Here is an 18,044-nt window from a genome sequence, read left to right on the forward strand (position 1 = left end):
AACCACTTTAAAAGGATGCTTATGTTAACAAATGACCGGCGCATGAACGATTATCTCTTAAAAGAGCACTATTTAGTAGTCAAAGTCACAGGTGTTTCAGGGGTGCTGCCCCCCCCCTCATGCTCCGCGCTTATAACTTCTCGTGCCGAGGGGGGGGGGGTGAATCGTTAGTTCAGTGAATGCTATTGTGCTCCCTACACTAGCAGAGCTAAATTTCTCTTTTAAAAAACGGAAAAAATCGGCTCTTAAAGTTACCAGAGGCAGCTTTTTGCCGCCCCAGGTAACTCAGGACCGGCCCTGGTCACAGTTACACATATTCATATGAAAGGCAATTAAAAATTTGGAAAAGTAATTAAAAAGATGTACATAATAATAATGCCTGTTGCTATTTATAAGACCCACTAAAGCAGTGAAACCCGACCACTGACTCGTGAGCAACATGTTGCTCTCAGACCCCTTGGATGTTGCTCCCACTGGCTTTAAAACCGGTGCTTCTTTTTGAATTCTTGGCTTGAAAGCAAGTTTTAGTTGAATAAAAACCATGTGTTCTGCCAGAAAAAAACATCCTGTAGTCTGCCAGTCCACACAGAGGCTACCAATGGTCAATCACAGCCCATAATTGGCAATTTTGCATGCTTATGTTGCGCTCCAACTTTTTTTACATTTGAATATGGCTCACTGGTAAAAAAAAGTTGGGGGGCCCTGCACTAAAGGGATCGACCAGGTATTTGGGAAACACACTGCAGCCAGGTTCCCTGTTGGGTATTTAAAGTTTCCAAACAAAGGAAGTGTGTATATTGATGTGCAGAACAGCAAATAATGAAGTGTTAAGTACCACAAGATTCTATCAGGAGACCCTATGGCATATAAAAAAACATGCTCAGCCCTTAGCATCCTCTCTACCAGAATGATCTCTCTGTCATCATTTAGCATGGGAAACTTCAAAACTAATGATCAGATGTAACAATCAAATGATTCAGTTTATACTACCTCCTTGTTGTTCCATTCGTGGTAATATCGCACATGTTTCTTTTCATCTATTACCCAGTTTCTGACTTTGCACATTATGTCCTACAGAGAATTAACAGGGAGAGAAACACCATCATTAAAGTACAGGATATGGGAAAAACAACAAAGTCAGCAGGAGGCAAAAGAAAGATTTCACTAATGCACAGGGAATATTATATGGTGAATCATTGATTCAATACACACAATACACCCCACCCCGTCACTGAGGGCCTCTGTAACGTCAATGTTTATTTTGCTGATAGTAATGTCTAATAAAAATATTAATAACCTCATACATATATTTTCCTTTGCAGTACCTTCTCAACTATATATGAAAGGATTACTGGCTCATCTGCAATTTTAAGATGACCATACATGGGCCAATATAAGCTGCTGACAGACTCAGTTGGCTGCTTATTTGGTAGTGTATGGGGCCCTCCGACCAGACTTCCCCGATCGATATCTGACCCAAAATCGTCCAGATGTTGATCGGGCAGGTTTAAAAATCCTGTCGGACTGAGGACCGCATCGTTGATGCAGCCCTCAATCAAACCACCTGAATTTCATGTGATGTTATCTGATCATTGGGCCCCAGGGATCACAATTGAATCAGCCAAATATCTCCCAAATCAAGGTGGGCATATCAGGGAGAGATCCGCTCATTTGACGACCTTGCCAAACCAGAAGATCTCTCCTTGTATGGCCAGTTAAGCCTCACCTAACAAGCCACTATCTCTCTTGCTATACAAAGATATAAGGGATGCACCAAATCCCCCAAATCCTTCGCAAAAGATACGGCTAAATACCAAACCCTAATTTGCATATTAGCATTCCTTGTTCTCAGACAAAAAGTCACACAGTTTCCCTCCCTGCCCCTAATTTGCATATTCAAATTAGGATTCGGTTCAGCCGGGCTGAAGGATTCGGCCGAATCCTGCTGAAAAAGGCCGAATCCTGGATTCGGTGCATCCCTAAGCGATATACTGTATGAGATATAATGTTATTGCAGCATTGAGGTACTCACCTGTGCAAAGAACAAATAGGCAAGTGTAAGAGGTAAAGGTATAGCAACCCTTTAAATATACAGATAACAGAAAATATATGGAATGTGTACCCTGCTTATGAATATGGTACATATTCTCTTTATTTTTTGGAAAGGCTTGCTTTAAGATTAAAATATATAAAAGTAGGGTGTATAGTTACTTTATTGCTTCATAAATATTCAGTAATACTAATTTTCTGCAAATTTAAGTCTGTCGGTATGACCTCGAGCAGCCAATGTTCATATCTCCAGTACACCTATGAGAACTAGGGAAGAGAGCTGCACTGGTGTCTATAGACAAGCAATATAATAAATGCAGAAGTCGTGTCTCGGGTGCACTTTATACGTTGCCAAATTCCTCATAAAAACTAAGTTTAAAAGGACACTACTGACCAATAATGGATTCTGCAAATAAATAATTCATAAGAGGGTAAAACGGTATAATGATCTAGCCATCCCAGACTTAGTGCCTGAGAGATGTCTAACTGTGAATGTTATTGCTCAGTAAAGCTAAATTAGCGTTTTACAGAAACAGGCGGAACTGCTATATTGGAGCCTGTGGAAACGTTTTGCGATACCTTGGCAGAGTTTTCAGTATGGCAACACTTGCTAACAGCATGGCAGCAATGGAACATGATATTTTACACAAATAAGAGGATAAATATGGCTCTTGATTTTGGGTTTATTTTTCAACATTGAAGCAAAAGAGAGGAAAAATACCCTCCTTTGTCATATTCAGTTCAGCTTCTGTTAAAAAAAACAAAAACAAACGCTATCTAAACTGCTATATGTTCCCTCAGATAACCATAACAGTCTGCCTCTGGCTTGTAGAAACTATTTTCCAAAATCTCCTTAGGCTGGCAGAGTCATTCAACACCTTCCATTTGTTCATTATTGAAGTGATGTATTCTGAGACTTGAAGTCCTTCTGCATTTCCTTAGCAACTCAATGAACTTGTGTAAAAAAATGGTAATTTTTTTCCCTTTTCATAAAGGCAAAGAAGTCAAACAAAGATGAAATACATTCTGCTTATAGAGTGTCCCAACAACATTTTAGAATATATGTTAATATTTTCCAATATAATTAGGTACAGCAAGGAATAGAATAGATTATTTTAAGCAACAATCAACATATTTGCATTGTTAGGGGCAACACAGGGGAAGACAATAGTGTGTTACTGAAATAGGAACGTATGCAGAATAAGGCTTGCTGTGGCTTTCTTAATTTTTTGGAAGGGGGTTATTTTTTGGGCCAAAATCTAATTTCGCCATCCCCTGTTCCTCCCAATTCACAAAAAAGTGAGTCCAAAGCCTCCGTTACACAATGGCAAGAGGTTTGCACTGCTGACCCCTAACCAGCTGCATTCAGCCTCAGAACATCTTTCTCTGCTGGAAATGTAAAGGCCTTTTAGTGATCAAGCTAGTGTGCATTCAGGAGGAGTCGCTGCAGGAAGAGCCCGATGTGCTTTGTTTCTCTGGCCTTTCTTCACAAAAAGATTAATCGTCTGTGAAATGGAAACAGCAAACAGCTAGTGACACAAAGTGATGCCTTCAAGCCTTTGCTGATCAGTTTTCCAGTCGCACATCTCCAAGCTGCATGTGGTTAGGTCCTCTGTACAAGCAGGTGTTAAAAAGGCGCCTGCTCGGAGGGGTCAAGCCAGCGTCTCCGAACTGAAAGTGCATTTTAAGAGTTTAGGTGCTGACAAAATATAGGAAACATTTAAGGGTGCTGTTAACAAACAAGGGCTGAACGCCTCGGACAAAAATAATTTAATTGGACTCATTCAAACATGATATTGCGTGGCTTATTAAATTTACAATAAAAACAAAGCAATTCTAAACAGTAAATAATACTCACGCTCATAGGCGTCCCAATTTTTTTGTATGCAATACAAACAGAAAAAAAAAAGACAAAAAAAAAAAAATTACACTAGCATAGCTATTTTGCTACACCTCAGGGGAGCAACTCCCCACTGCTTTCAACAAGTAAGGGGGATTGCTGAAACTTTTTAATGAAATTCGCTGTGCTTGGTCTAAATGTATAATCATTTTTACTCCCTCTGTTGCAAATTTTGACTCACAAAAAAAAAAAAATGTTTTAAAAGTGGCTAATGTAACATGGTTTCCAACGAGGAGATGATCAAAGTGCTGTATTACAAATGCATTATGATTAAGAAAGCTCTGTGCAGCCTTGCTATTAAATGTTCTTTAAACCCTAAAAGGCTTCCCATAGATCTCCCTTGGCACTGCATATACAACCTTTGACTAGTAATGTAGACCATTTTTATTCATTGCCTAAAATTGTAGGCAATTATGTGCGTCACACTGGCCACCTGCAAATTCTGAATGCCTGCTCTGGTTGTCAGTGTGAGGGGGGGGGAACAAATCCTAATGTTGGAGGGGATTAATCTATGGGGAGAGAGCCCTCCTTAATAGCTTCAGCAGGTAACTGCGATGAGTGGCCAAAATTAAGCTTATGTACAGACATGCAACAAAATCTCACATGTGAAAAATTGAATTTGCCCAGCTCATGCAAATGACAAATTTACATTTGTATCAAGTTAAATACCTGTTATTTATAGCTAATGCCAAATTCCTTATTTACAAATGCAAGTACTGGACCAGTTTTTGAAGTTGTTAATGAATTTTCTGTAAAATTTACTCTCTAAGTTTTTAAGGCTAAAGCTCTGGCAGGGTTAAGCATTGGGATGTTGGGCTGAGTAGGAGTTATCCCTAAACAAGGGCAAATGTGTTTGAAGGTGTATATTTTAGTCTGGCAGAAAGGCGATTTGAAAAAACTGTCTTATCTGCGGACAAAACAGACTGCATAAACAGATCATTAACAGAAATTATATTCTTTAAGAATAAACTCTCCACAGTCAGAAAATAACACTCCAGTAAATGTATGAAACAGACAGAGTGTGTGTGTGCATGTATATATGTATATGTGTGAAATAAAAAAGTCCACAAGTTTGTTTTATCTACAGGGTGCTGGTCCTTCATGCTATAAATCTACATTCTTGACGTCAGCATAAAAGAATCCATTGTGAAAATACTGAACCAAATCCAGATGCTAATTTGCAAATCTGGACCTGAATTTTCATATGCCACGTTCTGGGTGCAAATTTTTTTTCTACTTCCTTGTTCGTGGACAAAAAGTCACATGATTTCAAGGATCCGGATTGGCCAGGCACTTGGATTTGGTCAAATCCTGCTGAAAAAGACCAAATCCCGGTGGAATCCCGAACCCAATCATGGATTCGGTGCATCCCTAATATATTGTAGATATTCTTACATATATTTAGGGGCAGATTTATCAAGGGTCGAATTTCGAAGTGAAAAAAACTTAGAAATTCGACCATCTAATAAGCTAGTCCGACATTCGAAGTCAAAGGATTTTTAAGATCGTACTTCGATCGTGCATCGAATCGAACGATTCAAACTATTTAATCGTACGATCGTACGATTTTACAAAAAAATCCTTCGACTTTTCAAAACGTAGCCAAATACTGGCTATAGGTTCTAGGAGGTCCCTATAGGCTAACATAGCAATTTGGCAGGTTTAAGGTGGCGAAGTGTTGAAGCTGAAGTTTTTTAAAGAGACAGTACTTCGATTTTCGAATGGTCGAATAGTCAAAGCATTTTCACTTCGAAGTCGAATTTGGCCTATTCGATGGTCGAAGTACCCAAAAATTACTTCGAAATTTTTGAATTCGAAAATTCCCTTCAATTTCACTTTGACCCTTAGTAAATGTGCCCCTTACTGTTTAAAGGAAATTAGATTCTTCACATGAATGCTATTTATAATTTTGCCATATAAGTATCTGCCTGATGCATTTACATTACCTTTCTTACCCCCTTTTTTCTCTACGAGGGTGCTGCCATATCTGTGCAGCAGTAGTCTGTTAGCATTAGAAACTCTAACTGACTAGTTAAGAAGGGACAGTCAGGTTAGGAACATTTAAGTAATAATTACTTACAAAAGCAGAGCTCTCAGCGAAAAACAATCAACATGACCTATGGGTAACGTTTCATGTAGATTAATATTTTGAAGTAAAATTTTTAGTGTCAGTATCACTTTACTTCTTTGGGCTATTCTACTTCCTTCACATTATAGACCCTGTCGGGCAGAGTAAATGGATGTAAAGATACCCATATACAGACAAATGTTGAGTGCTGATTCTGCCTTTTGTGACTGAATTGGCAGTTACATTAGATTGGATTCTCTTTAGATATGCCATTGGCCAAGAAAAGAATTGGACAGGGGAATGGTTGGATGGGGCAAATACTAATTTGCTTTAATTCAGAAAGAGTAAGTTATTCAGTGAACACACTTCCTAAATATTCTTGGAACTGGGAATATGTACTATACAGAAATGAAAGATCTTTGTATCTGTTACCACCAGGTCTGTAACTGCAATGAACAGATTGAACCAACTGACCCATATACAACCACAACAGATACAAGTTTGCAGTGTGGGTTAGGTCTAGCAGCACTTGGAGTGGCATCAGGCATTAACAACACAAAATGTGCCAAAATATATTACCTTGTCCAGTGCACAGGTATTGTAACCCTTTAAGGGAGGTTTATAATCTACTTCTTCAACATTAAGGATTAAAAAGGCAAAGCTATTTCTGTTACAGTTAATTTAGAAAGCACCTGCAAATGACTAGGCCCCTACAGTCATTACACAGAAGGAAAAGAGATAAAGTTTTAAGTCTGCTTTGTAGAAATCGCTCCTTTAGCTATCTCCAGCACAGGTGTCTTGCATTTATTTAGCAGCAGCCTCCAGTGTTGATGAGCAGATGAACTTCACAAACTATATTTATATTATTGATATATATAGCGATATATTGAGGCTTATTGATGAAGGGACAGTATGTTTCCTTGTTCAACACGAGTTAAATGTGCTAAACATGCTATCTGCCATGGTTTTAATCACAAAAAAATCTATGTATTTTGTTATTCCTTGAGCTTCATAGGCCAAACAGGGAAATCGATCAACTCCATGTTTGGTCTTTGAGAGGTATATGATTAGATTACCATCATACTACCCTCTATCTTTCACCTTTGGTGTGATTGTTTTGTTAACAGGAGCCCATTATGCAGGGGGATTATCTGTTCACTGGTAAAATAATTATCTGCCTCACAAGGACCAAACATGGAGTAGATTTGATTTCCTTGTTTCCCTCAAGAAATATGAAACATGCTCTGTGATTAAAACCAGCTCAAGCCCTATTCACGAAGCTCACACTGAACCAGGGGGTATAATGCCCCTTTAAAGATATGTCATCATTCTAATGTTGCTAAGTTCTTTGGCCTTGTAATGTTGTTGGCTAAAACATGTAAAAGTGAAGATTGAATGAAGATTTGTGACAGAAATTTGATGTAGAGTACTATTAATGAATATATATGAATTAGAGTACTATTAATTTTAGCGAGTAAAACAAAAAGATTAAAGTGTGAAAATATCTGATTACAGTCATCTTCCAATTTCGTGTACATTGTCTTTCTTGATTTTTTCTTGTTAATGCAGCCTCACTTGGCAACAAAACACTTTTATTTACATATTAATTAGGTTCCCAGGACATTAAGGGTGGGAAACTTACACATTTGACCAAGTGCTAGCTCATGGAAACCAGAAGAAAAAAAAAACATTCTGTAATAAAACACTTTACAGCCTATTAAATGTGTTACTTGCCATAAATGTTCACCTATCTGACACTGAATAATATGAGGCATCAATAAGGTAACCTTAAAAAGGCGATCTGAACATTACATTGAGTGAGGACTTGTAGAAGCTCTTTCATTAGCTCATCACAGTGACCCAAGGTTGGAAGCACAGAAAGCATCTCCTCTCTAATGATTTTAAGTACAATGGCCTTTGACCAGTGATCACGTTAAAACACAAAAAGAATATTGAACGTCTTGTGCATTTTAGCTTGTTATAAATAAAAAGAAATTATGTAGGAACAAACAAAGGCACAGATAGGAACAAAAGCTCCTGGTAGGTATTGGGGGAAACTACAAAGAATCTGGAGGTTAAAAAAATGAAAGAGGACCCCAAGTAATGTACAGAGGGGAATGAGCAACTACAGAGAGGTATACAAAAGGCCAGAGACAAACAGAGGGGCATACTGAAGTGCAGGTGCCAGAGGGTAAGCAAATTGTGGAAATATGGAAACTGGAAAAGGAGGAAAAAGAGAAATAGGAGAAAAAAAGAACAACTGCAACAACAAATGGCAACAAGCCAGACTCTGAAATAAAGAGACTGAAGGAAACTGCAACAGAACGGTCTGCAAACAATAGCCCTCCAGCTTCTGCTGAACTATGCTCTTAGTTGCCCAACAAACCGGAACTGTAGTCCGGCAACAGCTGAAGAACCACTGGTTCAAAAATGTTTTTTAAAAATTGTAATATGAAGCCAAAAGAATGAGGTTAAAAAAAGAAACACTGAACATGGTCATCAGGCAAACATAAAATAAAGAAAAAAGGCAGGCCAGCCAAAGAACTAGAAAATATTATAGCTTATGTTACACTACCCCAAATAAAGAGGAATTAGGAAAGAAGGCAGAGGTAACAGGGCATTACTTACATATTCTGGTTTCAACTTTTTGTCTCCCTCTCTTACTGCCACTTTCTCAAGCATATTAAGAACAGCTATGATCATTTCTTTATCCTTCAGCCGGAGCTCTTCATGTATGATCTCAATGTCTCGCACAGGGTTGACGCTTCCTTCAGTATGGATTATATCATCATCCTCAAAAGCACCTATGGCACAATGTAAAGAAAAAGTTTAACTAAGAGAAATGAGCATAAAATAAAATGGGTCATAAAGGTATAAATAATAATGTCCTTCTTTTAACAATTCCCTATTTTATTTACATAGGTTTGATCAGACTATTATACAGATACAGGACCTATTATCCAGAATACTTCTGCATAAGGGATCTTTTTTGTAATTTGGATCTCCATACCATAAGGCTGCTAAAAATCAATTAAACAATTAAATAACCCCAATAGGAGTGTTTTGCCACCAGTATAGATTCATGCATCTTACTAACCATCATACAAAGAAATCATTTTAAGTCCTGAATTATTTGCCTAAAATGGACTCTATAGGAGATGGTCTCTTCAGAGCATTTTGGCTAATAGGTTTGCAAATAACAGATACCACACCTTAATAAAATACTAAATTTTTAGAATAAAAATACACTGGGAGGGGGTATTTATTAAAACTGTTCTCTTTTTTATTCAAAAGAAATATGCGACCAAACTTCCAACAACTAATAGCCTTACTTTACTAAAAAAATCAGAACAAAATAAAAGCAAGTACACAAAAAGCAACGACAAAATTGTGCAACTTTTTTGAATTGCCGCTACAAAACCACAAATTTTTCGGATTGTCGCACAAAAACCAGTGTCAAAATGCCCGAAACCCTCAAAGATCATGAAGGCAGGAAACATCTTCCATTTGTAAAAGGGACATCTGCCATTTTGCTACATGACTTTGAAAAGTTTTAGATGAAGTATTTCTAGATTCAGATTTGTTGCAGTTTTGTCGCATAATAAATCCCAGAAAATTAGCATTTTTTTCCCTGCAACTTTTTTGGATTTTTTGAGACAAAAAGCTAGAGCAGAAAAATTTGACCTTTAATAAATCTGCCCCTAAACAGATTATTAAAATCAAAATATTTTTCTCCACTTGTTTAAAGCATATTGCATTTTGCAGAAGATCTAAATCTGGACATACACTTTTGCTCATTTGCAAGGACACCTAATTTGGCCATCAACATGTTGGGACATGTAAGGATTATTGGATTCTGAGCCTACTTAGTCTGCATGGGTCGAGCTGGTGGCTTTTATCGTCCTTCACTGGTCAAGATCTAAATCTTTACTCTTTAGATGCTTTCTGAAAGTCCTATCACAAAGCATGAGAAGTAAGAAGCAACCCCTTGACTAACTCAGCCTTGAATCGACATCTCCCAGTGCAGTAGAATGTTTTGATTTTTATTTAAAATTATCCACAGGGTTTATTCAAGATACACAGGGTTTATTCAAGATACATCTCTCTTCATGCAATACTGCTTTAGTTTGGAGATGTCACATAGGATCCACTAAACACTCAAAAGAGCACAGGCTGCATAAAGGGGTTATATTGATATGCAAGGGTGGAATTGTTTTGATAGTACAAGAAAGAAAATGTTGCCACTACATACAAACATGATCAAAATAATTCAAGATGTACAGTACAAGAGGTCTATGGGTAGGAGAGATTATTGGGGAGTTTATCTAGTATTGGCATTTAGGAATCCAGTGAATTCTAATATCTTATTCTGAGTGACGGAGAAGTGAATGGTACAGATCGTACAGCAACACCAGCATCAGATCTTGTTTGCCCTGCTCCAGCTCAAATTCTTGGGGGTGGGGGGAGGTCAGACCTGGATGTGAGTAAGGTGTATAAAGGCACTTAATGTCCATCGATATAAAAGATGATGATAATGAGACTGGAGCTGTCAGAGGGAAAAGTGCATTTGTATTAAATTGCAGTTGGTAATCATGTTCTGCAGTGTTGAATTTACACTAAATGCAATGCTATACAGCAATTAAGCACTGCTCAATGCATTCAAATTAAAGAGGCACCTATGAGCTGCCACTCTGTAGCAATTCATCTTTAAGCTGAAAACTGCATTTGTGCTATAAATATTTAGCAAATGCCGTTCTTTTGGGGGAACAATTTTTCATGAGGAGCAGTTAAATCCAGCAGTATGATTATTACTTATATATAATATCCTTTGCATAAGCCCTGAATACAATATATAGGGAACTGTATAAGAACTGTATATCTGTATGAGGATTTTTCATTGCATTTACTGATGCAAAAAAACCTATTATATATTCAGTCCTTCTTTGATATTTAGCAACTATGGACAGATTCACATGGTACCTGTATACTAAGTTGCATACAGTATATCATGCCTATTCAACTATCTTTTCATCTTCAACAGAACAGAAATCTGACTGGGCAATATAAATGTGATCTCATTATTATTTGTACATATGTATGTTATTTTTAGACAAAATACATTTTAAAACTGGAGTTAGGCATTAATAATATATATGGACTACAATTGGCCTTTATCTTGCAACACTTTATGCCTTTTAAAACCATTTTATGCAGATTTATAAAATAGGACACTGTGAATCGAAACTTAAATGTGGTGTCCACTGTACCGATGACCTGTCTATTTAAAGTCACACAACTGTCTACGAGATTTAGAGGGATCCATACACGTTGTGGTTGGTTGCAATATGATTCCCAGAAAGGGTAGGAAGTTCAGAACTCAGACCTAGAGCAAATAAAAACAAAAAAAGCCATGGACATAACACTGCTGTTACATTAGAATAACATTGGACAAGCACTTGTATATGGTGGGCCAGTTATTTACAGTACTTCATGTTTACTAGTTTATAATAAATTGTTGATGTCTCCAGCAGAGATCAGGAGTAGGCTGGAGGCAATTTGAGGACATGTATAGACCCATAGGCATCCAGCTGCATGACCTAGGATAATTATTTCACTTCACTCGTATCCATTTTTTTTTTAAATGAAGTCTGTTGCATTTACTAAGATACAATTGTTTCTTTTTCTTTGAACAGCAGATCTGGGTCACTTTAAAATCGTGACCCACCCCATGACATGGCTATTGTAAGTAATTGACCTGACACACACAGATTCAATAACCTCAGTAGCACTATAAAGAATTGCACGGCAGTCCTTCTCTGTAGTCATGTGACAGAAATCCTTTTTAAGAGAAATAGGCTGCACCTCCAGGACAAATTGATATGCCAATTTAGGATTTAGTAAATGTCCACTCTCTGCCTCCATGCAATGGTTCATTGGGCTGTCACTTCTCCGAATCAGTGCAGGCATAGCTGGGTATGGGAAACAGACTAAATTAGGATAGGAACATCATGTAAGCAGCAGTTTCAACATCTACAGTCAGTGAAGAGACTTTCAAAACGCATTTTCTAACTATGACAAATTGGAAAAGCCTCTGTATTAATATTCTTACTTTGGTCCTTATCTATTCTGAGACAGATTTTCACATATGTTCTATACCCAGGAGAAGGTAATTTTAGTTAAATAAAATGCAAAAATAGCAAACACAAACCAATCGTATTAGATTATTATAATATTATTATATATATTTTATACATAGAAAGTCCAGTAAATGCAGCTGTGTTATACAGTTACTGGCTACTGCATAAAGTGCATGACATAATTCTAGAGCAGTGATCCCCCAGTGGCCCATGAGCAATGATGCATGGTTCACACATGAAGAAATTCAAAAGAGACTTGAACATGTTAAGATTAACAAAGGTCCAGGGCCAGATGGTATTCATCCGAGGGTAATTAGCGAGCTTAGCTCTGTGATTGCCAAACCTCTTTACTTAATTTTTCAGGATTCATTGAGATCTGGCATAGTGCCGAGAGACTGGCGAATTGCTAATGTGGTGCCTCTATTCAAAAAAGGATCCCGTTCTCAGCCTCAAAACTATAGGCCAGTTAGTCTGACGTCAGTATTAGGAAAGCTTTTCGAGGGGGTTAATAAAGGATAAGATACTGGACTTCATAGCAAATCATAATACTATGAGTTTGTGCCAGCATGGTTTTATGCGTAATAGATCTTGCCAGACTAACTTAATTTCTTTTTACGAGAATGTAAGTAGAGACCTCGATTCTGGGATGGCAGTGGATGTGATTTACTTAGACTTTGCTAAAGCATTTGATACAGTGCCACACAAAAGGTTACTGGTTAAATTAAGGAATGTTGGCCTGGAACATAGTATTTGTACCTGGATAGAGAACTGGCTAAAAGATAGACTACAAAGAGTGGTGGTAAATGGAACATTTTCTAATTGGACCAGTGTTGTTAGTGGAGTACCGCAGGGCTCTGTACTAGGTCCCTTGCTTTTCAACTTGTTTATTAATGACCTGGAGGTGGGCATTGAAAGTACTGTTTCTATTTTTGCAGATGATACTAAATTGTGCAGAACTATAGGTTCCATGCAGGATGCTGCCACTTTGCAAAGTGATCTGTCTAAACTGGAAAACTGGGCAGCAAACTGGAAAATGAGGTTCAACGTTGATAAATGCAAGGTTATGCACTTTGGCAAAAATAACATAAATGCAAGTTATACACTAAATGGCAATGTGTTGGGAGTTTCCTTAAATGAAAAGGATCTAGGGGTCTTTGTAGATAACACGTTGTCTAATTCTGGGCAGTGTCATTCTGTGACTACTAAAGCAAATAAAGTTCTGTCTTGCATAAAAAAGGGCATTAACTCAAGCGATGAAAACATAATTATGCCTCTTTATAGGTCCCTGGTAAGGCCTCATCTGGAGTATGCAGTTCAGTTTTGGACTCCAGTCCTTAAGAGGGATATAAATGAGCTGGAGAGACTGCAGAGACGTGCAACTAAATTGGTTAGAGGGACGGAAGACTTAAATTATGAGGGTAGACTGCCAAGGTTGGGGTTGTTTTCTCTGGAAAAAGGCGCTTGCGAGGGGACATGATTACACTTTACAAGTACATTAGAGGACATTATAGACAAATGGCAGGGGACCTTTTTACCCATAAAGTGGATCACCGTACCAGAGGCCACCCCTTTAGACTAGAAGAAAAGAACTTTCATTTGAAGCAACGTAGAGGGTTCTTCACAGTCAGGACAGTGAGGTTGTGGAATGCACTGCCGGGTGATGTTGTGATGGCTGATTCAGTTAATGCCTTTAAGAATGGCTTGGATGATTTTTTGGACAGACATAATATCAAAGGCTATTGTGATACTAAACTCTATAGTTAGTATAGGTATGGGTATATAGAATTTTAATTAAAAGTAGGGAGAGGTGTGTGTATGGATGCTGGGTTTTCATTTGGAGGGGTTGAACTTGATGGACTTTGTCTTTTTTCAACCCAATTTAACTATGTAACTATGTACTATGTTGCTCTCTGCTGCCATTGATGTTGACCCTGCTCTAGAGTACGGTTTATTGCTTGCTTTACTCTGTATAAGGGAAATGCTATAAACTGCAATTGCAAATTGCTATAAGCAACCATTTAAAGTAGAACTTTTTATTATTGTTTTCATTCCTGTAGTATCTATATATTATTCATAGCTTTACAGTGTTTTAATCATTCCATTCCCTTGCAACTTAATTTTCCATAAAAATCATTAGGGCCTATTTCATACAAAGCCAGCCAAATTATGTTTGTTTGTAGGATTGTGGGATAAAACTAAATCCTACATTTACTTTATTCTTACTTATGTCTGGACTCCAGGATCTGATTAATAGGCTTCTTGTTTTAAAGGGCATTTCTCAATGAACACAAGGACATATTACACTCCAAGGTCAATCTATACAAAATACACAACACATTGCAGTTGCTGTGTATTGATTTTAGGCTTTTTAAGCCTTTATTTAGCAGCTTGAAGTTTTCCCATTGAATTGAATGGGTAACACCATGGCTGAAGTTGTGTACAATGATCGAGTAAATTACGGAGATCAGGCGCCATAAAGGGAAATACCTCTAATATAATCTGCTATTGTTCTAGAACACAATTGACAGTATAAAAATGTTTATTCAGCCTAAAGTTCATGTGGTAATGAATACTTAGAGGATGCAACCAGCATGTAACAGGATTTATTGGTGAAGATATTTAAGGGGCAGTAAGAAGCAGTGGGTCAGTTGGGCATTAGACCAAACACCTCAGTCTAAAACCTAAGTTCCTGGAGTAAAGGGAGGTAATGCCACAGTGTAATCTTTACCCATTGCTTCGTATTGTCTGGCTGTTAGTGCTTATTGGAGGGTGGGATGTTTGTAGAAAAAATATAAAAATCAAGTACAGCAGCAAGAAGGACAAGGCAGATCCTTGCCAGAAACGACTACGAGCACACAGAACTCCCAAGCAGTAGTAGTTTCCAAGGGAAACTAGGGTTGGACTGAAATCATCTGGCAGACCTCTCTCTCCCTGCCTCAATCTACTTTACATTGTGGTTCTGGTGGTGATTAGATAATGAACCTCTCAGATGCACAATTTACACAGCAGCTAATTTCAGCGGCCTGATTTGAGGGTATGGTTTTAGGGGGCCATCAAAGAAGTAGAGGAAGCTGCATTTGTCATAGATGAGTGACAAGTATTCACACCATCAGAAGGAAATGTTGCTGGCCCTTATTAGGAGCACATGCTATTAACACACATTTGGGATGCAGCTGAAGCCATAATTTGAAATTGGCAAGTAGAAGCAGAAGAGTAGAGTAAGCGGATATTACTGAAATATGTGTGCTGACTTTATGCACTTCAAATGACATAGTGGGGCAACTAAATAACAAGATATTATGCAAATATCCAAACAAAAGGGGACGTTATGTATTATAATGGTGTCAGCACATCTTACATCCTTAAGACAGAGGGAAAAATAAAGTATTTATAAAAATCCAATACCTGACCTTATTGCTATAATAGGAAAAATCGTGCAGGTGATATAGATCTCATTCATATATTTGCTAACAATATATAGATATATAGATATATAGATATATATATCCATAGAAAGAAACAAGCAACTACAGGGTATTGTTGAAAAATCAAAAAAGTGTATTGAAGAAAAGCATGTACGGCTGTACATGCTTTTCTTCAATATACTTTTTTGATTTTTCAACAATACCCTGTAGTTGCTGGTTTCTTTCTATGGACATATACTAATTTTTAAACCGTGCAACTGGGTGTAATTTGGAAGCGGTTTGCCATCCATACATGACATTATATATATATATATATATAGATAGATATATTTGGATCACAATAAACCTTCATGGTTTCACTTTACTGGACTGTTGAAATGAGTGCCGTCATTTCTGGATTCACTTTGTTGTTTATATTACTACATATCTCATGGTGTGCGCTCCACGAACGGACGATATTATATATGTATATATATATATATATAAGGATGATTTGCAACAAGATAATTAAATCAAACAAAGTGGGGGTTTATTTAGTCCAATGTTTCGGCTAAATGTTCAAATCGTCCTTGGAGTGCTGTAAATTTTTGCAGTGTGCGTGTGCGTGTGTGTCGTAAAAACTAAACAAAGAAAACCAAAAACCCACCAGAAGGAAGACAAAACAAAATCAAATACACTATTTGCAACAATAATTGTATGTGTCAAACAATTACTTATTAATTTAACAATTGAATTCACAGTTACAAGTATCAGAGAATACAGATTTTGATACTTTTTGTTTCCATCAGAACATGCAGCTCAGTATAAACTGTGCTTAATCTTTATAATGATTACCCTCATCTACCACAATGTGATTGTGACAAATCTGAAATCATGACAGAGCCCCATGACTATGCAAAGGTACGAGGCTGTGTTCTTGAGCCATGTTAAACAAGTGACTTTACTAAACAACAATAATAACAGATCATTAGATAACTTTTTATACGTAAATATTTTAATGACGCATTTCTCATGACTTTTGTGTATTATTCCTTCCTATTCAGACCTTAATTTGGGAAGATATTATTACAGCCTACAGTCTAATGTTGCGTGACTCGGACAATATCTCACATCCTTGGTCTCATCTACACAATATTCAGATATAAGGCAAAGCAAGAAACATGTTCTACCCATGTCAAGATCTGATGACTGTATGTTATGTATTCATCTGAACAGAACCACTACACTTAGTTGCAGGCTATCATCAACCAATTCATTCTCTTGCTTGAAATCAAGTCATCCAATTACTCCTTGACTAATCAAGGCTGTTTTGGCTGTTGCTTTTTTTTCAAAGGTACTCAACAGCATAAACAGTTCACTTACAAGAAATGGAAAAGGGCTAATCAGCAGAATTATTGTTTTGCTGCTGTAATTTGTGGTATTTAAATGTAGGTGCTGATTGGACTTTAAGTTTTATAATATTGCATGCAAAACTAGCCGATAAAATGCGAGGCAGTCTTTGTCTGCCTCCAGCTAGGAAGGACATTTAAGGGAGTACAGGAGCTGAAATGTTGGAGTCTCTTCACGAGGACAGATCTGCTTTGCCAACACAAATAAAAACACAAAAGTTAGGAGTTTAGTGCTGTACGTGGCCTGACATGCACCAACAACACTTTGTGCCTTCCTTCTTTACAGCTATGGTAGACTCCCCGGCCTTTTAAGTTGTGCCTCCTATAGCCATAACTAGTGGTAATCAGACTGGGCTAATTGTGGAGATTTATCTGCTTTTCTTCTGCATAGAACACAGCCATTAAGGCTGAATGGAGATTGTGTGAAGTATAGGTTAAATTGTGTGAAATTAAAGCAAATTACACTTGGATGTGAAATTCTGAATATAGAAACTACAAATGATTTGCAGTCGTTGATGATCAGTCTTAAAACACTCAAAAACAAAGGGAAAAGTTGTACATTTTTAAAAGCCAATAAAAAGATTTATGTTGTAAACAACAGGGTTTTTTTTTTTTTTTTTTTAAAAACTCTATATATCTTTTTATAAAAAAAAAAAAAAAAAATATCTCTATATATCTCAAACAAAAAAGTCCAGACAACTTGCTTAATGTAAGAAAATGTTTTTTACCAAACAAGAATGCGCAACGTTTCGAAGCTCCCGCTTCATTTTCAAGCATGAATGGTTACAATGACATCACATCCTATTTAAGGTCATAGGCATAAGTCCCCCCATATACACATGATGAGTTAACTATAGTGAATTAAGCACAACCCCATGGTGTCAAGTGAACACCCAGTGTATCAAAAGAAAATAAGATTAAACATTGTGAACAGAAAAAATTACTTATAACCAACTAAAGTTAAGATATAACTAGTATATCAAATTCAAATAAAGGCATATCGATCATACTCTCTATTCCCCTTCGCGTGTAACATTTGTAATGTATGTATCCATGCATGTATGTATGTATCCAAAA

At 37.2% G+C, this 18,044-nt stretch overlaps 1 protein-coding gene across 4 annotated transcripts in view; it reads right to left on the reverse strand.

Annotated features, from left to right (window-relative positions):
• ola1.S (Obg-like ATPase 1 S homeolog) overlaps positions 1–18,044 on the reverse strand; it is a 103,396-nt gene that overhangs the window by 38,787 nt on the left and 46,565 nt on the right. For all 4 annotated transcript variants that reach the window (XM_018238871.2, XM_041578362.1, XM_018238870.2 and 1 more), the window contains 2 exons: positions 8,646–8,821; positions 991–1,071 (listed from right to left, as the gene is read on the reverse strand). In XM_018238871.2, the coding sequence (XP_018094360.1) occupies positions 991–1,071; positions 8,646–8,821 (257 nt within the window). The remainder of the gene's footprint in view (positions 1–990; positions 1,072–8,645; positions 8,822–18,044) is intronic.

The sequence above is a fragment of the Xenopus laevis genome, chromosome 9_10S (genome assembly GCF_017654675.1).
Source record: "Xenopus laevis strain J_2021 chromosome 9_10S, Xenopus_laevis_v10.1, whole genome shotgun sequence".
Taxonomy (NCBI): Eukaryota; Metazoa; Chordata; class Amphibia; order Anura; family Pipidae; genus Xenopus; species Xenopus laevis.